This window comes from Scleropages formosus, chromosome 23, assembly GCF_900964775.1.
Source record: "Scleropages formosus chromosome 23, fSclFor1.1, whole genome shotgun sequence".
In the NCBI taxonomy this organism is placed as follows: domain Eukaryota; kingdom Metazoa; phylum Chordata; class Actinopteri; order Osteoglossiformes; family Osteoglossidae; genus Scleropages; species Scleropages formosus.
In genome coordinates this window covers 20,238,112-20,260,276 of record NC_041828.1, presented here as the reverse complement: position 1 = coordinate 20,260,276, position 22,165 = coordinate 20,238,112, and the positions used below count along the sequence as shown (strand labels likewise).

Sequence of the window (22,165 nt, the reverse complement as noted above, 5' to 3'; positions counted from 1 at the left end):
GAGTAGCTGCGTGAAGGTTCATCTGTTATTCAACAGGCATGATCTCAAAGTTATGGTGAACGAACATTTACAAATCACATGAACTTAAGTGATCGTGGGCGAAGTGAGTTTGGAAGAGATGAGTTTTTAGACCCTTCTGAAATGTGGACAGAGATTCAGCAGTTCTGAGTGAGAGGGGAAGGGCGTTCCACCACATTAGAGCCAGCTGAGCTGTTTCATTGTTTTATTGGAGTCATTTTTTTAAATGCTCTTAATTATGGTAAATTTATACGTTACTCACTCAGTATGACTTATGGAAGCAGTTGGCATGAAGCAGCTAACCCATATATTTTTCTTCACTGTAAAGCACTTTTTGAGAAGCTACTTTTAAAGTGACTTTATAAAGATTATTATTAGGTGTAGTAAAACAATACATACGGTAATGTCAATTATCAGTTCTCATAATGTTGTCACTGACATCACTCCTAATGCCTGTAACCCCCTCTGCTGAGTTATTTGTAAAGTATCATTTACTGTACATGAATAGTATATGAAATCACACAAAGTTATTAGCAATGATACTGCTCTTCAAGAGAATTCTACGTGTGCTTCAGGTTTTAAACCAATAGGCAAGAATTTCTGTTCACTTAGAAAATCAAGCGAGCGCGTTACTTGACGAGGGGCGCACAAACTTTTGCACAGGTCTGCATGGCTGGTGTCAAGGTTTTCACACTGAAATATGTATGTCGTCAAGAAGGGCCTGACCTGGATTCAAACGAACCCTGCTTCTCTAGAGGACGGATCTTCTTCCTGGTTACTGGCAGTGTAGTGGTGTCAATCACTCTAGTTTCACCGCTGCTGTAGGTGAACTCCAGCGTCCCGTTCCACTCGCCCTGAGCTTTGCACACAACTGCACCACTGGGACCGTGTTTGACCTCGGCGGTCACTCTGCCAGGGGTCACACAGATTCACAGCAATCAGTGAATCACGGAAAACTCAAAACACGACACAGTGGTCATAAAAAGTGATGAGGATCTATGACTTCAGGGACAGGATGGATGGATGGATGGATGGAAGAAACAACAAGCATATAAAGGAAAGAACAAACTATTGAACAAAGGAAGGAAAGAAAGAACAAGCAGAGAAATTAAGGAAGGAAGGAAGGAAGGAAGGAAGGAAGGAAGGAATTTAAAGCTACAGAAAAAAACAGACAAAAACAGAGAGGTAGATACACAACGACCCTCATATACACCCCAACATGGGAAAACACACATGCCCTCACACTCCATCACACAAATGCAGGAGGACAGGCTCCTGCAGTCAAAAACAAAAATGCCACCAGATGCAGAAATAACACACACACACACACACACACACACACACACACACACACACACACACACACACACACCTGTGGACCTTGCCTCCATAAAAGGGCTTGCTCTGGAAGGTGATGGAGGCCGAATAGGAGCTCTTGGCGCAGCTGATGGATACTTTTCCGGCGAGCTCCACCCAGGGCACGGTTAGGATGGAGCGAGCATAGGCGTTGGGCAAAGTGAACACGTACTCCTCCCCGTGCTCCATAAGGCACAGCATTCCTGGGGGGGGAAGAGTGTCACATGTGTCTGCTGTACACAAAATCATGTAATGTGACTTTTCTTCTTTCCAGTGTGGTTTGTTTTATTTACATGTAACCTTGTATGTTCTTCCTTTATCTGTTCTTCCCTCTCAACCCCTTAAGGGGGTTCCTCCCCCTTGGGGTGACACCTACATACTTCCACCAACACACAGTCATTGGCCCAGGGCCTCCAACATTTGGGGGAACCAAACTGTGCTACTAAAATCCATCCATCCATCCATCCATCCAACATCAACAACCACTTGTCCCGAGCGGGGTTGTGGCGAGTTGGAGCCTAACCCAGAAATACACAGCGGGCCAGGGGACACACCCTGGGCGGGATGCCAGCCAAAAAATAAATAAAATTGGATAAAGTAAATTGGAATGTATTTAATAAAAAAAAAAAGCTATATCAAACTGTTTTTAAGGATAAAAATAAATTGAAAAGTATAAATCTGTGTTCTGTATATATACAATGTTCACAGACACCCATCCATTCATCCATTTTCAATAACTGCTAGAACCAGAGCCTATTGCAGAAACACTGGGTGCAAGGCTGAGGGGGGTAAACCCCTGGAAGGGACTTCATTTTCACACACATTACCATAAATAGTTATATTTAAAAAAAAAAAAAAAAAAAACACACACACACACACACACACACACACACACACAGTCTGAAACCGTTTGTCCTGAGCAGGGTCGCGGTGAGCCGGAGTCTAACCCGGCAACACAGGGCACAAGGCTGGAGGGGAAGGGGACACACCCAGGACGGGACGCCAGTCTGTTGTAAGGCACCCCAAGCGAGACTGGAACCCCAGACCTGCCAGAGAGCAGGACCTGGCCAAACCCACTGCGCCACCACATCCCCCCCAAAAACAATATATTTTACTAAAAAGTTTGTTTTCTCTTCTGCACAATGTGTTTATTAATTCAGAGACAGATGTCTAAGTGAAACTGAAGTGACTGTAGCCCAGGGGTGCCACAAACCCAAGTGAACACCACCTGCCCACCACACAGGAGGTCAGTGGGTACCTGGATGACCACTTGACCACTTACAGAACACTAATTGTGTGGTGTGAACATGCAAATTAGGAGTGAGCAGCCAGTCTAATTGGACTCCCGAAGGTTTTTCTGCCTTAAACTGTAGGAGTTTGGTTTGTTCACCTCCATTTCCTTCCGGCTGTTTCCTATCCTCCTTTTGAACTGTCCGTCACAGTTACTTGTAGTATTAGTCTTTGATAAGTGTCTGAGGAAACCTGCTGGGATGGGTTACACACTGAAATGAACTGATTTATAATTATTCTCAGATTTTACACTTTCCGTTTGTCTGGTCACATTGGAGTTCTGCTCCATCAACCTTTCTGACACGTCATTTAGCGAAAATGAGAGTTTGTTCTCTACTGGCACTGTCTGGTACTGTAAAGGTGTTTATAAAAATGTTAAGGAGCTTCTACCTTCCTTCTACCGAGTCCGTCCCAGCAAACAGCCGCAAAAAGAGCCAGCGACCTTCATACCTAAAGGCTACAGCTCTAACCACCATGTTTCCAGCCGCTCTGCCTGGGGAAAGAAAACTGCTCATTTATTTATGTATAAATGTAAGAGCACAAGCTGTAGTTCTCACCTGTGATTCTGCACAGGACTGAAACTTAACCACCAACATGTTACGTATGAAAAAATCTGAATAAACTTCATGAACCGAACTTGAAATGAGTATAAGACACATGGACCGCATCCCTGGTTGTCCTGAACACTGTCATTTTACCCAGCTGTGGAAATATATTATTCGGGGGTGAACCGAGTTGTGACCTCTTGTCTTTCCCACCCGCTCTCGTTCTGTTCACATTTGCTGCTACAGCTGTGCCCCTTCAAGCCTGGTTTTAAATGTTTGCTTGTTAACAGCAATGTATCTGATCCAGATCTGGCGTTGCATAACTGTCCAGTGCCTGGTGCCACAGGCAAGAAAGGTCAAGTCAAAAGCTGTTCTTAAGTGTTTCTGGGATAATAACAAAATCCATTTTGTTCTACATTGTACATCCCACCCTGGCCGGGGTGCATCCCCTCTCTTCCCAGCCTTACACTCTGTGTTTCTGGATTAGGCTCTGGTTCACCGCGACCCCGCCTGGGACAAGCGGTTTCAGCCAGTGTGTGTGTGTGTGTGTGTGTGTGTGTGTGTGTGTGTGTGTGAATGGCATTCGCTGAAATTAATTAATTTAACTTCAGGATCAATAATGCTGACTGAGCGTTGCAGTATCTGCGTAGGGTACACACATATACACACAAACATAGCCACTCACACACAAAATGAAACTTATGCAAAGCAGCATTTCCCATTTTTCCCACTTCAATCCCATTTGGTCATCTTGAAACAGAAATGGAAATTGAAAAAAAAATAAGCATGTTCATTCTATTCCTTTCAGTAATGTACTTAACGTAGCAAAATACTGTATATCCAGTCATATATGTTAAAAAAGGCAAAAAATTCTTTGGAGCAACGTACTGGATAACAGGGGAACTAGACCAAGATGTACATACACACCAAATGTACAAGCCTGAACCTATTTACTGCTTACTTTTGCCTTATTCTAGTACCTTGTCAAGGGCCATATGAAGGAGCATGTAAGGATTATGGAAGGCAAAGGGAGGGAGCATGAAAAGAGTATGAAGGGTAAAGGAAGAACATATTGTATGCCTGCAATATAAATTTTGTAAATCTTTCAGAATTTTAGGATAAATGCTCCAAAAGAATTTTAAAGTTTTTAAAAAGTGATTCTTGTGATCATGCCACCAATCACAAGCTCATCATGCACATGCACTTTTCCAGGTCTCGGCCTGCTGTACCTTCCCCAACCATGGACACTCCAATGGACATCCCCATAAACTTGCTCTTGGTCCACACGTGGGCGTTGACACACATGCCCCGCTCCCGGCATTCACAGTAGAATCCCGACACAGGTGGGTGGTGGGACACCTGCTCAGCCACAAAACGCACGCGGTAGCAGCCAGTGGGCCCTGAACGCTCACGAGGTACTTCCCAGGAGCAGTGAAAGGTCTCCCCCAGAAGTGGGTTGTAGGGCTTCCGAGCCACAGCACCTCGGCGACCCTCGTGGAACGCCGTCAGGTAGTACTCCACAAAGCGCACCATACGATCCTCAGCGCTTGTGGCAGCTGTGATGGCCAGGAACATGTCTGGGTGTGCCATGAAGTTGGCGTACATCTCCAGAAGGGAACGCTTCTCCAGGATGAAGGTGGGCAGCACCACCTGTGAAAGGGAAGTGCAAGTCCAAATGTGGTACTGGAGCTCAATTCATGGATCTGTGCTAGAACACACTAACCCCAGTGCAGAGAGTGTCACCTATCTAGTCCAGACTTTGAAACTGATGAGCAACATCAATCTGGCTGTCATTCATCATGACATGGTTTTTTTTTGTAACCAGGAAGAAAAAAGGAAAAGGAAACTTCTCCAAATTTGAGATGTATATGAAAAGCACTCAGTCCTTTGTGTGTGTGCTCATTGAGTCATTGTGTCCCTTACCCGTGTGAGGTCCATGCCCAGTTTGAGCTGGGAGAGGAGGTGAAGGATGACACTACGCTGCTCCTCCATCACACCCAGATCCTCCTCCTCGTTGTTCTCAGTATCCGTCAACTCCTCGCTAAGACCAATAGCCTCCGTCTCAAGACACTGTGACCACAGAAAAGCCACCTAGATTTTAAAGGATGAAATTTCCCATCAAGGATCCACCCCATGAAACCCCATCCATCCATGAGTGCTGTCCATCCATCCACACAGTACAGATAATGATAGTCAGTGGAGGCTGGACTGAGAGTGGGAAGCATCAAAGGTACTTATGCACCATGGAACTCTCTCAGATGCTGAAGAAATGACCAGAGCCACAAGCTAGAATCAGAAGCTACATTTTACAATCCTGCAGAGTGTGTGAGAACACAAAGGCTTCAGGGTCAAAGGTTTCTCATGTCCCCTTCTATCATGCTGGTGGCTTTTTGTGTCCATCATTTCTGTACTCTGCTGTATTGCAGTGCTTTAATACACAGGACAGAGAGGACAGGTCAGGATGTAAAATGTGCACCTCATTTTAGTAGAAGCTCTTTATTTTACATTGTACAGTTGTACATTTCTACACTCAGGTTAACTCCAAAAATTACAATTCACTATAAACTGCAGAAAATATGAAAATTGTACTGAAATGAGTCACCTGCTTGGACTGGTGGTCTCTGTAAAAAGGACTGGACACAGTACAATGGGGCAGATACTGTGAAACTATAATAGTGTCACCATGGCAACCAGCCACATGGCCTTGTTGCTCTCAGTATACTAAACCTAAGAGCAATTCACAACTAAAGAAAGAGAAATTTGAATGTTCAGCAGAGGCAGATCAAGAGATTCCTCAAGAAATATTTGCAATGCAGGACAAGTTTACGTTCATTCATTTAGCTGACGCTTTTCTCCAAAGCAACTTACTATGTTAAGCTACCTTACAATTATTTACCCATTTCTATAGCCGGGTAATTTTACTGGAGCAGGTTAGGGTAAGCACCTTAGTCAGGGGTACGGCAGCCAGAATTGAGATTCAAACCTGCGACCAAAGGTAGCAGCTCAAACCACTACACTACCAGCTGCCCTGTTATTAGTCTATAATGTTGTAAGTTATTATAATGTTGGCGTCAGCCGGAAAACGTAGCATCTCAGATGATAGGTCATTATTACTTTATTCACTAATAAAACGCAAGAATACAAAATGAAACAAGGTGCATTTCCACTGTTGCTGTCCATAAGCATGAGATGGAACTCAAAGGGAGAGAAAGGTCACCATGCAAACCCAAGCTGTAAGTTTGGCTGCGGTGCTTTGTCCTGGGTCCAGCTGGGCCTCTTCTAGCAGAGGTCGTTGGAGGACATTCGAATGGACAAGTTCTGATGGAACTGCCAACTTTAACATACTGGCCCCATCCAATGGTCATCAAGACACCACCATCAGTGGTTCTAAGCCTATGTCTCTTCTTCTCATGGCACCTTACTGGTGTACAAGGAAGAGAAGCAGTGTTCACAGTGCCACCAGAGCCTGTGCTTTCAGCTTGTTCTTCACACCATGTCTGAATAATCCAGAAACAGAAGTGAAGTTGCTCCTCAGCAACTGGCTCATTACCTCGGTCAATTTCTCTCAACTCCTGCTCAACACCTTCCCCATACCCCAGAACAGTTCTCTCCCTTGCTCCAACGTAGGCTCACAGCTTATTCTTCTTACTACCTTTCTGCTTCACAGAGAGTCCTGTCCAGCTGTCTGTCACTGCACCCTGGTTCACAACCCCAGCACTGGCTTCCAGGCTGTCTCTAATTAGACCAAGATCCTGAAGATTGCTAGCTCAAGCCCAGGAGGCCACCTGCCATTCAACCCTGGATAACAAGAATTGTTCCAATATATACATCCAGTATATATGTCTATGTATATATGTACTGGACATAAAATCATAAAATCCCATAAATTCTTCTAGGGACAGCCCTAAGATTAGGAAATCCCTTCACAGCAAGCCCGAAAGATCCTTTGGGGTCATGTCCGATATGTGAGGGACATCTATACCACAGAGTGGTCTCCATTAGACACCTAAATCCTACTCTGAAGAAAACAGCCCAAAGTTCACCAGTTCCCACATTGTCCATTTTTCAACTAAACGTCTCAGAAACCTGATCGAGACCTCAGGTTCAGTACAGCTGCTGCCTGCGGTCTTGAAAATTTACACCCTGTATCACACAGAGCATTTTAAATTTCTCGACGCTGTAGATCTCAGATCGACACACAGCAGGAGAGGATGGAACAGAAGGTTCTTTTAGTGAAATCAGAAACATGCAACCCATCCTATCTGCAACCACTGTGGCTTAATGTGAATTAAGTGCTCAGCAGGGGGTGTTCCATAAGTAAATCATGTGAAAATGAGGCCACTTGGAGATCTGACCAGACCACCTTGGCACCTTTCTGGTTAGTTCCGCAGGAAATCCAGTGAGTGTCAAAGTGCCCTCTCCTCTCCCTTTAGACTCCAAACACAAAGGTACAATTACCAGAGTAAGGCTTCATTTACAGGATGAAAACTGTCCAACACAGATTAAAATGACAAGGACATCAGGGCCAAGACATGATAAGGTGGTAATCCTAGTAGCCCTGCAAGTATAATTTGAGCAAAAAATGATTTAAAGGACGAGAATTTTAAGAATTGACATTGCAGTTAATTCGTGCATGAATGGTCTCAGTATAGTATTTGTAGTATATTGTGTCACAATATTATTTTAAAATTCCAGAATTTTCAAATAAAAAGCAACTGGTTTATTGGTCAAATGAAACCAAAGTTATTTTTAACACATTTAGCAGATGCTTTTCTCCAAAGCAACTTCCAACAAACTCTATGTAGTGTTATGAGCCCACACACCTCATGCACCAAGGTGACTTACACTGCTAGATACACTACTTACAATGGGTCACTCATCCATACATCAGTGGAACACACTCTCTTTGTCACTCACACACTATGGGTAAACCTGAACAGCATGTCTTTGGACTGTGGGAGGAAACCAGAGCACCCAGAGGAAATCCACACAGACATGGGGAGAACATGCAAACTCCACACAGACTAAGTAGGGATTGAACCCACACTTGCGCCACCTAGGTGCTGTGAGACAGCAGCACTACTTGCTGTGCCACTATGCTACCTGTCGCACAAGCTCATAAGAGAGAAATGTTCTTCTGGAAACGCAGAATTGGAAAGAACTCAATGTTTCCAGCAGCCTACTCCCTCACAGTAAGATCACTGCTCGATTTTCTACCTAGAGGTAGAATACTGGATAAAATGAAAGTTATTTTTTGTAAATAGGTTATTTCAATATTTAGCCACAGCTAACCACACGTTTAGCGACAGTTTGCAATAGACACCCACAGTTAGCCACAGTTAGGGACGGTGAGCCCCATGGTTCTCAGCGAGGGGAAACTCTTCACGCTGGTTTCACTGCTCATCAGGGAGACGGCAGCAGTCAGGGACACAAAGGGAAGAAATTGTTGCCTCACTTTCATGGACTTAAGAGATCAGTGTCAATTGGCTGGACATTAGTAGCCACTCGCAGTCAAATGTATGAGGGCCCCAGTGTCAGAAGAAAGATGAAGTGTCTGCTAGTGTACACAAAGGGATCGGAGAAAAGGGAAAACCTTAAGGGGCGGGATTAATAAATAACCATGGGAAATGTCCTCGGGGAAGCCATTAGTGAAGCTGTCTGCAGGTCCTACTTGATCCCGATCAAAGAGGAAGTTGAAAGGGCTGAATAGCATGTTCTTGTACTATTACTTTCTCAAGAATCTAGTTCATGAGCACAGATCTGCCTAATAAGTACAATCAGCTGACTATTTTGCATTCAAGACTGACATATTTCTACGCTACAGTCGTTCAGTTCGACAGGCCACCGACGGAGGCAGCGGAGCTCTGTTGCAGGCAGGAGTTCCGTATCCTGGACCGAAACTTCTTTTCTTTCCTGAGGCATCAGTCACTTTTTACAAACGTGAAAATATTTCAGTTCAAAGATACAACTTTCCCGATTATAATAAGACAACTACGGCTCACATTTCTTCTTTTTCACCGTCTGATCTATATCAGCCATTATATGTAGCTTACGAAAAGCATCTACCAAATGAATAAATATAGCTTACTATGAAAACCGATCTTTAGTACAAAGCTGACATTATAAGTTACACGCACATTTTCTGAACAGCTTGTCCCATACGGGATCGCGGAGCCTACCCGGCAACACAGGACGTAAGGCCAGAGGGGGAGGGGACGCACCCAGGACGAGACGCCAGTCCGTCGCAAGGCACCCCAAGCGGGACTCAAACCCCAGACCCACTGGAGAGCAGGACCCGGTCCAACCCACTGCGCCACCACGCCCCCCTTTGTATAGAACACTTTAGATTGAATTAGAAATATTATGGTGTATGTCACCATTCAAGTTTGGAGCAGAAAAATTTCGATAGCTTTACAAGACAATAAAAAAAAATGTTCCAGTAATAAATATTGTCAGGTCACTATGTTTTCAAAGTTTCACTACCTGCCGTTTAAAGTGTATTGATTTTAATTTAGAATGTAGTGAGTATGTTGAGTGCGCTGAAGTAACTCCCACTGTGTGATTTGAATGAGTAAGCCTTGGTATAAAAATAGATCTAGAATACACACACGATGTCGAGAACATTGTCCCAAGCAGGGGTCGCAGCGAACCAGAGCCTAACCCAGCAACACAGGGTGCAAGGCTGGAGGGGACGCATCCAAGGCGGAGCGCCAGTCCGTTACAAGGCACCCCAAGCGGGGCTCGAACCCCAGACCCACCACAGAGCAGGATCCAGCTAAACCTCCTGTGCCACCATGTCCCCTGGATATAGAATAGTGAAAGGTGATAATAATGAGACATGCTCAGGTATTGTTATCGCATTTACATTTATTTATTTAGCAAATGCTTTTCTCCAAAGCGGCTTCCCATGAACTCTATGTTCAGCCCACACACCTTATTCACCAACGTGAACTATTAACTTTGCTGACATTTTGTTCCAGGAAACTTATAATGTACAGGGGGCATGGTGGCGCAGTGGGTTGGACTGGGTCCTGCTCTCCAGTGGGTCTGGGGTTCGAGTCCCGCTTCGGGTGCCTTGCGACGGACTGGCGTCCCGTCCTGGGTGTGTCCCCTCCCCCTCTGGCCCTACGCCCTGTGTTGCCGGGTTAGGCTCTGGCTTCCCCGTGACCCCGTATGGGACAAGCGGTTCAGAAAATGTGTGTGTGTGTGTGTGTGTTCTATACAACAAAGATATGGACATATGTTAGATATTCAGTAGAAAAAGTCAACAAGAGTAGTGATTCACATAATCAGATACTTTTCCCCAGTGTCTACATATTTCTGCTGACTTTTGGCAGTGCTGATGGATTTCTAACGCATGCAAGTATGAATGAGTTCCAAAACCACTGGGATCAACTTAACTGACTTAGTCCGTTGCACTTCTTTACACGCGACTCCATTCGGCACATCTCAGTGGACTGCTAACGGATGAATGCATGCAGCATCTATTTTCAGAAAAATGTGATTAATCTGCTAACAAAAGCACACATCCTTCTCGCTGTCCATCACAACCTTTTTCTTTCTCACTATTTTTGTACTCCAGAAGACATAAACAGACATGGATTATTCCGCATGGCCAGATTGCACTGTTCAGCCAGACAGAAACGCTTACTGAGCATCTGCAGTCCTGGCAGTTGAGCTTTTCTGGTTCAGGGAAGAGACTGAAAACACATGCAGAGCACTGTTTATGGTGGTTTAAAATGATGTGAGGTTTCAGTTGTTCATGACTTGTGCATCTAACCCTGGAGGAAGTAGAATCCTACATGCTGGCTGACACAAGTAGAATGAGTGGAAGTGAACTGAACTGATGGATGCTAAATTCATTAACATGTATCATCATTTTTTCTTCATTTGCAGGGTCTAAAATTGTTGCGAAAACATTTTATTAAACAAGTTTTAAACAACATGTGGATCATTATCACTCAGCTTTAAGGCAACAGGTAGAATAGTGGTAAAAAAAAACAGAATTGGAATCTACAGAGTCCCAAGAGCAAGTAAGTAAGAATGAATTGCTCCTCTAAAGTAGTTGGATAAACAAAAAAAAAAAGTTGCTTTAGATAAAACCAATGACCTTTGAGGAATCTAACAATTACCACACTGCATGATGTCATTCATTAGGCCACGTCATTATACACATCCAATACGAAACCAACGTGATTGCAGGACTATTACAAACATGGCGATATTGAGAATGACTTCGCCATTGGGTGGTACAATATTCCTCGAATCTTGGTGCAGCTGCTTTGGGGACTAATAACATTTTTTATCCATCTTTCTATTACATCCTTTGGCTGTAAAACTTGATTACATATTTCCCAGGGGGTGAAAGAAATATCATTGGATACCACTGATCTGGAAAATATAATCTGAGCAAATATACAATATAATAAGGGGTAAAGTCTCACAAAACTGAAACCGAGGTACACAACATCACCAAGGCTCCATTTTTATTGTCATAACTACCAGCTGTCAACTTAGCAAGCGAAGAGAAAAAAAGCACAGATTGGCTGAATGATTTCAGAGAAGGAAACCCTGTTAGTGTGCCGTTCCCAGTCACGGAGGGTTAATGTCAGATGTGAATGATCTCCACAAAGGGAATGGGTAAAGCCATCAGGCTTCATTCAGCTGTACAGCTGCTTCTAATGTGACTCAAAGCACAGTCACTGGTGCTATGAGCTTTGAGTCTAGATCACGTCACCCGGACCAGAAGAACCATCTTGGCTGCAGCAAACACTGCAGCAGCACTATGACTATGAGAGACTGGATCAAAATATTTATTTATGAGTATCTGTAAAGGAAATATAATTCAGCTCCGACTCCAATTAGATGAAGATTGTTTAAATTAAATCCCACATGGCAGGCAGACAATGAGATACCTCTAAGCAAGATGTCAAGTATCACAGTTAATGTAATCTACAGCGTAACGGCAGTCCTATTAAAATTTAATTACTGCCTTGTAATATTGGCAAAATCCATTAACACTCATTATTGCACCTCTAAAGGAGGTGAGGATCTGTCATAGAGAGAGAGTCAATAACAAGAAGAGGCTCTAACAGCATTGGAATCCAGAGCTAAGCTGCTCTCCCTTCTCACATGTGTAGTTACTCATCTTACAAAAGTGAAAAGTAAGATGCTCTTTAGGGAAGGCAGCGAAAGATTTCAGAAGTCAAGCACATGAGAAGACATCCTGGAACTGGAGATCATAGTGCTTTCAGAAAAGCTGGCTATGTTCTACAGGGTATGGGATTCAAAAGTGTGTCTACAGGTGAATCCTGGTTCTCTGGAGACACAGTGACACACACGGAGACTTCAAGAGATGCTGTGTTTATCACATAGGACTTGTTCCCCAGTGTTACCCTTCTCAGAATCAGGAAGCCATAAAAGCACCTCGGTCTCACTAGTGTATTACAGAGTCTTGATAATGGGGGGGGCTTTGTCTACAGTAAACACACACACACACACACACACACACACACACACACACACCTGTACCCACCCTACATAACCCTATAGCTTTTCAGCATTTGCCGCTCATGACCCTGAGGTTTCAGAACATCTTTCATAACCGAGACCAGTGTAGAACAAGAGTATGACAAAATAAGTTCACCCGTTTATGCTGAAATATGTGTTTAAAGTTTGGGCACCTCTGGCCAAATTACATATTTAGTTCATTTTGAAAGTGAAGAGAAGTAAACTGCTGCTGCAGGAAACAGTGTGTTGAAAAACATATTTGCAATTGTTAATGGAAAGTCCCTTATTATTACATGGACTTTAAAACATAGGACAACGGTAACTGTGACGTGTGCAAAAGTTTGGACACCCTAGTAAATATTTAGTAACACTTCCTTTGGCACTGATCACAGCTTGTAAACGCCTTTTGTATCCAGCTAAGAGTCTTTCACTTCTTGTAGGGATTTTTGCCCACTCTTCCTTGCGCATCACCTCTAATTCCGAGATATTCCTAAGCCGTCTTGCACACAGAGCATGTTAAAAATGCACCCACAGATTTTCAATGATGCTGAAGTCAGGGGACTGTGAAGGCCATTCCAAAACCTGCTGTTCTCCAAGTAGCTCATGGTGGTTTTTGAGCTATGTTTGGGATCATTGTCTTGTTGTAGAAGCCATCAAATTTTTAGCTTCAGGTTCTTGGCTAACTTCAATATTGGCATCCAGAATGGCAAAAAAAGTCTATCACAGGACAAGTGGAAGGGGAGGCATAGTGACTGGGTAGTGCAAGAGGACATGGGTTTGATCCCTACTCAATCTGTGTGGAGTTTGCATGTTCTCCCGGTGTCTGTGTGGATTTCTTCTAGGTGCTGTGGTTTCCTCCCACACTACAAAGACATGCTGCTCAGGTTCATCCATAGTATGTGAGTGAGAGAGAGAGTGTGTGTGTTCCACTGATGTATGGATGAGTGACCCAGTGTAAATAGTGTATCTAACAGTGTAAGTCACCTTGGTGAATAAGGTGTGTGGGCTGGTAACACTACATAGAGTTCATTAGAAGTCACTTTGGAGAAATGCATCTGGTAAATAAGTAAATGTAGGGTGTCCAAACTTTTGCACATGCCACAAATACTATTTTCTTTGTTCCAATGTTTTAAAATTCCTGAAATAAATAGTAACTGTGCAATAACATTTACAAACATGTTGATTTTTTAACACACTGTTTCCTGCAACAGTTGTTTATTACTTTTCACTTACAAATTAAGTAAATATGTAAGTTGGCCAGGGTGCCCAAACTTCTGCATAAAACTGCATCTTGTAAGGAGAAGTAGCAGTGATAAATGAAACTCTTTATAAAGCAGAACTCTCATCAGTCAAACAGGTGTACCCTGGGTGGGGGTGGGGTTGAGGGTCTATCATGGGTTTGTTACAAGTTCATAGTGAAGTTATTAGGAAAATTATTTTCCAACAGTGGTTTGGCAGGAAAGAGAGAAAGAACACCAGTTCTCACACACACACACACACACACACACACACACACACACACACCTGTCTGGTTTACACAAACGATGGTTCCCTTGTGCCACTGTGACAGGAGGATGCCTGTTGGATGACTGCGTGATGTCAGTTTTCCCCATGTGGAGCACAACTGTGGTGCCACAAGGCATCTCACCTGTGCAGGCTGGACTGGGCTGCTCCTCCAGGGAGGCAGTTTGGCCTCGGGACAAGACAGGGCTGTCACTCTGCAGCTCTTTGGAGAGCCTGTGGGGGGCGACTCAGAGCCAGGGCACAGAGACACCTCATCTGCAAGCAGAGGAGAGGGCCATGGGTCAGGAACACATGACGTTTCGGATGCGCACAGGAAGCAAACCGTCGACTCACGGTTCTGCACGAACTGCCAGGGGGGCAGCAAGAAGAGTAAAACAGGAAAAAGTGGGGGGTGAATGATGTCATGACCAAACAGCAGGTCCATATTCCTCCCGGAGGTGACCACACTGTCAGTGTGCAAATGTGCAATAATGGAAATGACATCCACTTTAAATATGTACTCTTTTTTCTAGAATGCCTCTCATCCTGAAAATAAATTAACACACACAATTTAAATTTTAAAAAAACTTGACAGTTATCTTGCTGTATACAGTGCGTGTGTATATAAATATATACACAGTATGTATGTGTGTGTATATACAGTATATATATACACACATGCATGCATACAGTGACTCACCCATTCACACATTACAGACAATTTAGTGTCACCCATCTGCTGTCTTTGGACTGTGGGAGGAAACCAGAGCACCCAGAGGAAACCCACAGAGATGCAGGATGGAAGAACCTGCAAACTCCACACAGACCAAGTAGGGATCAAACCTACGTTCTCTTGCACCACCCAGGCGCCGTGAGACAGCAGAGCTATTCACTGCACCACATATAGTGTAATAGGAGTGGTGTGCTTCTTTTTTTTTTTTTTTTAAAAAAAAAAAAAAAAAAAAAAAAGAATTTTGCCTACCAGTAGGCAGAAAAAATATCAACGATTTCCATTTTGCTAATTAGCCAACCACTTATTTTATTATGTTTTTTTTTTTAAACATAATAAATGCAAGTACCCATCAATTTATGAAACTAACATATTCCAGAAAATGCACGCGCGCGCACACGCGGGCAGCACTGCATTGTGGGAGTACATATTTACTACAGCGTGATACACACACACACATTTTCAGAACCGCTTGTCCCATACGGGGTCACGGGGAACCGGAGCCTACCCGGCAACACAGGGCGGAAGGCCGGAGGGGGAGGGAACACACCAAGGACAGGACGCCAGTCCATCGCAAGGCACCCCAAGCGGGACTTGAACCCCAGACCCACTGGAGAGGAGGACTGTGGCCCAACCCACTGCGCCACCGCACCCCCTACAGCGTGATATAAAACTATAAAACTTTTCCTACTAGCTCTGCTGCCTTTGGAATGGACTTTACCCTAAATTGCTCCACTAAAACTTTCCAGTTGAATGGGTTAACATTGTAAGTCACTTTTGAGAAAAGCATCAGTGAAGTTAATGAATATAACCCACACAATGTAGCTGACAGACACTCCTGTGAAATTTCCTACATTTCCCACAATGCAACACTCATCTCACTAAAACACTAACGGAGCGATTTGGATGCAGACATCTGAATCACATAATGACTGTCAAACACTTGAGCATACACAACGTAATGCAAACTACAGTACATTACTGCGCTACTCACGTGACTTTTAAATGGGTTTTTTCTTTTTTTTTTTTGACAAGCTTTGCAGAAATTCCTCAATATCTGGTCATGTACAGATGAATTGTTACGTTAAATCAAAAACACACTAGTCCATAATGAAACAAATCTTCTGACCAAATACTGAGTTGACAAGATATCAACTATGCATGGCCTTGAAAAGCAATGATTCCATATGAAACTGCTCCACCACAAACTTTATGACACCTGTTAAAAACTATGGAGCCTGCAACACTTTACCTCCAGACCCCCTGAACTTGGTTGCTCCAGACAGATGCAAAGGTGACCATTCAGTTTGAAGGCTTTGGAATAAACTTTCCTTAGAGTTACATTTTGACATGTAATTCTCAGCACATTACACACATGTCATATTTTAGTCAAGGAACTGTCTATAAAAAAAGGAGAGTATCGCACAGCTTTATGCCCGTTTCCTTCAGACTGCATATGCATATGTATGTTCCTCTATGCGCGTGTACGGTTGACTTGCTCTGGTTTCAGCTCGGCCTCCTTGGGCCCAGTCGTCCATGCAGAGCAGTCTCATGTCTCATGCACATATGTCATGCATCTGCATCAACAATCAAATGAAGGCAGGAGCAAAGCGGCTGGGCCAGCTACACACTGAAACGTTTATATAGTATAAGAAGTAGGGCTTCTGTGAGCTCAGGGTTCTGCATGTATATATGTCGTACAGTCAGTAAGTCCTAAGACTAGCTCCTGTGTGATGCTGCTGCAGTTACATACCAAAGGTTGTTTTGACCACAAGGTAGTCAGTCTTAGAACTTATTGATTGCATCAGGTAAGAATATACACTGGGTCCTGAACTTATGAGCTCACTTGGGATATGCAGTCTGTTCATCACTCGATTTATTCGTAAATCCAACCACTATGTCACAGTCGGCGAAAGTTTAACAATACAGACCTCCCTCGGTTTGTTTGCAGTTTCAATAAAAACCTAAAGCTTTAGTGTAATTTTTATTTAAAAACTTTGCTATTTTTTTCATTTGCTTAATTTTTATAAGCTCTAAACAACATTAAAATAAAATCTACTTAAGCACTGAAAATTTCATATGTCATCTCGACAGTCTTCTGTTCAGTGCCAGCTGTCAACTGATTTATCCTGTAAACATGTGAAATGGTCATCTACCTCTGGACACTTATTTTGCTTTATGACCTATGCAATCAATAAAATGGTAACAATACAGATGTACCTCGATTTAGAGATACTCTTATTCAACCTCTCAGATACTTTTTGTCAGTGCTGGTTGTTGACCGATTTATCCCAATAACATCCACAGTGTTCCTCGTCTTGTTATTGATCAGTGATACCGACAAACACCAGACAAAGTCTGTAAGTCGGCTAAGGGATAGCATAGTGGTTAGATGTACTGCCTTTGGACCCGAAAGTTGCAGGTTTGATCCCCACATCCAGCTGTACTACCCTTGAGAGAGGTACTTACCCTAAAATTGCTCAACTAAAACAACTAGCTGTTTTGTTGTTAATAACTGTAAATACCTTAACGTTGTAAGTTGCTTTAAAGAAAAGCGTCAGCTAAATGAATAAATGTAAATACTATAGGAGTGGATTAATTCAACTCACTTCTACTCTGTTTGGCTGCTCTTTACTGCCAACTACTGGCAAAACTGGAATTGCAGGAGACATTTGCTTTCCACCAAATTTCTGAAAGTAGACCAGGGAAGAAAATACAATTTAAAACTAAAGATACAAATGTGTGTGTTCAAACTGTTCTCACTGCAACACAAGGACCCAGTGTATAACACTTCCAACACTGAAAATCCCTCTCGCTGGACACATACATTAACTGCCTACACAACAGCTGGAAGCATCTGAATGTGAGCCACACAATTCATCCCGTAAGAAAGATGGGCGCGTGCCCAATACAGTCAACTGCTGGCCAGCCAATGAGGATAATGACATGCTAATAAGAGGAGTCCTCAGACTGATGGTACTACAAGCTAGTGAGACCGTGTCCTTGCTCATCCTTTGCTGGCTGCAGTAAGACTTGTTCAGCGCAAGTTCAGCACATCCTTCAGCAAACGGTCAAATCACAGCATGCGCTTCTACCGTCAGACCAGCGGTTGGCTGCAACAGTCCTCGGGGGACGTTCCTGCGAGCGGATATCACGTACCATGACCGATTCTGAATCTTGAGCTTCAACCCAAACTCTTCACCCCAAGATGATGAGCACTCTTCAGGGAATACCGCGTTTCCACACCCGGCTGTGGTATCCGTGCTGCTGCCTTGAACGTCCATCCTTCTGGCAGTGGATACTGATACAAACTGACTGGAAGCAGAGACTGCCAGCATGGGGATGGGAGGTGGAGCAGAAGGCATCCCGAGTACAGAATGACATCTTCCTCCTGGAGAAGAGGTGTCCTCAGCAGTGGACAGAGTCTCCACTGGAGGACGAGGCCCATCCAGCTCTCGCTCAGGAAGACACATCTAGGGTTCTAACGCATGCAGGAGTCAGCCGACAGCTCACAGGGTTTTGCTTTTAAAACGTCTTTATTCGTTCCACTTTGGCACTGGCAGGGTGAATGCAGCAGAAAACCAGGCCCTTAGCCACCGCTGCATCTGTTCTTTGGCATGAACATACAAAGCCCACACGGGCAGGGAAGTGACACATCTGCACGCATCCTGAGCAGCACGTTTCCTGCATGCAGTGAACAGAAGCCACGCAAGGCTGCACACTTGCATTCCTTTCCGTAAGAAGCATGGAACCATGAAAAAATAATTTTACAGAAACACAGTTTGAACTCTTTGAAAGCAAGGCACTATGAAAAGAAACATAAAGTGTTACATATTTTTTTGAAAATTCAGGAAACATAAAATGACATTTTCTGACAGTCTTTAACAACATTTATTGCATAAGCCCAAGTGCAGAGGCACAGACAGACAGGGACACGAGTCTACCTCCGTGTCCCCCTCGATGGGTTCTGGGGGTGGGAAGCTGGAAACCAGGGGGCCGTAGGGTGCGGGCAGCGGTGGGACACCCGGGGCCGACTCACCGGAGGGTGGATCGTGCTGGACCACTTGCCCAGCACTTCGCTGCAGGATGTTCAGACACTCCCCCAGGCAGCCCAGCGTGGCGGTTGAGGTGGCCTTCAGCAGCAGAAGGTCCTGATCCAGGCAGGACACTGGCCCATGGGCTGGTAGGGACTCAATGGACTGTACCAAGTCCCTCTGCTGGCCCTCCACCTGCGTTATGACCTCAGGGGGTGAAGATGGACAGTGAGTGACATGTAAAACTGCAGGTCACCTGACCAACCAAAGGTGAGACATGCAATGAGGGAGAAACCAATCCAGTGACTGAGCTTGACCATGAGATTAAAAAATGAGGGCATGGGTCACATAAGCAATCCAGGAAATATAAGCGATGATGGGATATTCAGATGAGTGATTAAAACGTCAGATGAGACACAAGAGCACAGGTCACCAGTCTCAATACAGGAGGAAGCTCCACATTACGGGACACTAATGAAGGAGATTTGCTGAGGAGGAAACATCCATAACCTCTATTAACCTTGTAGAGAAGCATGCCTCCGTATTGGTGAATTAATCCTGAATAAAATGTCACGTAATTTGAAAATACGGAAAGTAACAAGGAAAGAAAGAAAAAAAAAAAAAAAAAACAGAAGCCTGCTTTTTGCCCAAGGTGCCAGCAGATTGATCAAATCACACGTATTGAGCTGCTGTGACAAATCTCTTCTCCGTACCCAAGAGATATACAAAAATTGCGGTGGATATTTCTCTATTTTTTTTTTACCATTCAGATACGATGGCCAAGTCAGAAACAGAAAAGAACAGCAAGGTTTCCATTCTGCAGGGCTGGAGAAATGGGTAGCCCTGATGCTTTGCACAGCAGTGATTTTGCACAACAATGATTTAATACTTAATCTTTTAAATGGTGTTAAGGAAAAGCCGACATTCTTCTACTCCGGGACCAGAACTACGCAGCATTTAGGCATAACTGTATACCAACATGTGGAGGGAAAAGGTTTTATATTCATACACAAAAGACAACGGGAAACGTAATAATGTTGAATGTGACACTTAACACAGATAGCGTGAGCAGCAGCTGAGAGGCCTCAGTAAAATTTACATTTATTCATTTAGCACACACTTTTCTCCAGAGCAACACACAACTCAGAGTAAACAAAGTCTCTTTCACAGCAGACAAAGGGCTATAAATGCAGACGTGATTGTCGAAGCTCAGTCACAGTCCAAACCACCGTTTCTCGCCAGTGCAAATGACATGAGTCGCCTTATATAGAATTGAAAGAAAATACTGTGCAAAAGTGATCACGGCAGATGGTGCGATATGAGTCTATGGGGCACACTGGAGATCAGCAAAGTCTGAGAAAGATGACTTTGAGACCCTTCTTGAATGTTGAGAGGGATTCAGCACCTCTAAGGGACGGAGGGAGCTCATTCCGCCACATTGGAGTCGAAAGAGAACCTTTGGGCATGTGATTTTGGACCCTTGTGAGCGGGACCACCAAGCGGCAAGAGGTGGAGGAGAACAGTGTCCTTACTGGGCTGGAGGGAGAGATCAGGTCCTGGAGATATTGTGGAGGAGATCCTTTCTCTCAGGATGTATCTGCAGCACGGGGTTATGGCTTCGATGTTGCGGAGGAAGCAAAGACTGGAATCAATCGATACTCCCAGATTGTTTAGTGATGAAGTCTGTGAGATGAGCAAACTGTCCAGTTTGATAAGAGTTCCTAAGTGGTGGACAGAGCAGTGGAGAGGTGAAGGATCTCAGTCTAAGAATAACTGCTCAGTGCCGGTGAGCAACCAAAATTCCCTGCAGTCTGATGTAAAAAAGGCCCCTGCAAGGACAGACCCCGAGCAAATGAACACTGAACCCAAAGAAAGCCCAGTAGCTGAGTTACTACAATGCAGTTACAGTGTAAAGCATAAAGCAGTTCTCCCATGTTGCCTTGCACTAAGTGTCATTAAACTGATACACAGTCAAAGGAATTTATTGTGCTCCGTCATTCTCTTAAATGTTCCCATGATTGTTTATTCCAGGGGTTCCCAACCCCCGGGCTGCGGACCGGTACCGGTCCGTGGCCTGTTAGGAACCGGGCCGCACAGCAGGAGGTGTGTGGCGGGCGAGCAAGCGAAGCTTCATCTGAATTTACAGCCGCTCCCCATCGCTCGCATTACCGCCTGAGCTCCGCCTCCTGTCAGATCAGCGGCGGCATTAGATTCTCATAGGAGCGCGAACCCTACTGTGAACTGCGCATACGCTGCATATGCTGGGAAGCGGCTGCAAATACAGATTAACATTAGCAGAGAGGTTTGACTGCACAGAGAGCATAATAAATCAACTGCTTGCAGACTCATATCAAAACCCTATCAGTGAGTGGCAAGTGACAATTAAGCTGCATCTGATGGCAGGCTTTAAGTCGGAATCCGAGTTGTATAATTATTTCATTATATATTACAATGTAATAATAATATAAATAAAGTGCACAATAATGTAATGTGCTTGAATCATCCCGAAACCATCCCCCCCGGGTCTATGGAAAAATTGTCTTCCACGAAACCGGTCCCTGGTGCCAAAAAGGTTGGGGACCGCTGATTTATTCCATATCTACTTTGTTCTTGCTGTGTTCATTACCTGCTCTGAACTGAGAGGACAGCGGTCGTGTTGTCGGGAATCACCTGTCCAAGATGTTCCCCACGTGTGGAAGTAGAATGACTGTGTCATGGGCAGAAATGGAACCATATTCAGTCATTTTCCCGTTTAGTGGAAAAAAGATTTACAGTCATTACCCAGTTAATATCATAGGAGGTGGGGGCGCGGTGGCGTGGTGGGTTGGACCAAGTCCTGCTTTCTAGTGGGTCTGGGGTTCGAGTCCCGCTTGGGGTGCCTTGCGACGGACTGGCGTCCCGTCCTGGGTATGTCCCCTCCCCCTCCGGCCCCACTCCCTGAGCTGTCGGGTTAGACTCCTGTTCCCCGCGACCCCGCTTGGGACAAGCAGTTCAGAAAATGTGTGTGTGTGTGTGTGTGTGTGTGTGTGTGTGTGTGTGTGTGTGTGTGTGTGTGTGTGTGTGTCAGAGGAGGTCAGCAATGTTGCACGTGAACGGTGTCATTTCCGATCCATGTTCAGTAATGGTTTTTAAGTACGTATTCACTGCTCCGGGGTGTTGAGATTCGGGACGTTTCTCCT

The 22,165-nt window shown here is 44.3% G+C and overlaps 1 protein-coding gene across 4 annotated transcripts in view; it reads right to left on the bottom strand.

The window, feature by feature from the left end:
• LOC108942479 (oxysterol-binding protein-related protein 10-like) overlaps positions 1–22,165 on the bottom strand; it is a 48,417-nt gene that overhangs the window by 5,741 nt on the left and 20,511 nt on the right. For 2 of the 4 annotated variants that reach the window (XM_029248509.1, XM_029248512.1), the window contains 6 exons: positions 18,992–19,193; positions 14,368–14,498; positions 5,133–5,300; positions 4,439–4,859; positions 1,391–1,577; positions 745–927 (listed from right to left, as the gene is read on the bottom strand). In XM_029248509.1, coding sequence (XP_029104342.1) covers positions 745–927; positions 1,391–1,577; positions 4,439–4,859; positions 5,133–5,300; positions 14,368–14,498; positions 18,992–19,193 — 1,292 coding nt within the window. The remainder of the gene's footprint in view (positions 1–744; positions 928–1,390; positions 1,578–4,438; positions 4,860–5,132; positions 5,301–14,367; positions 14,499–18,991; positions 19,194–22,165) is intronic. The other 2 variants (XM_029248511.1, XM_029248510.1) reach the window with 2 other exon arrangements.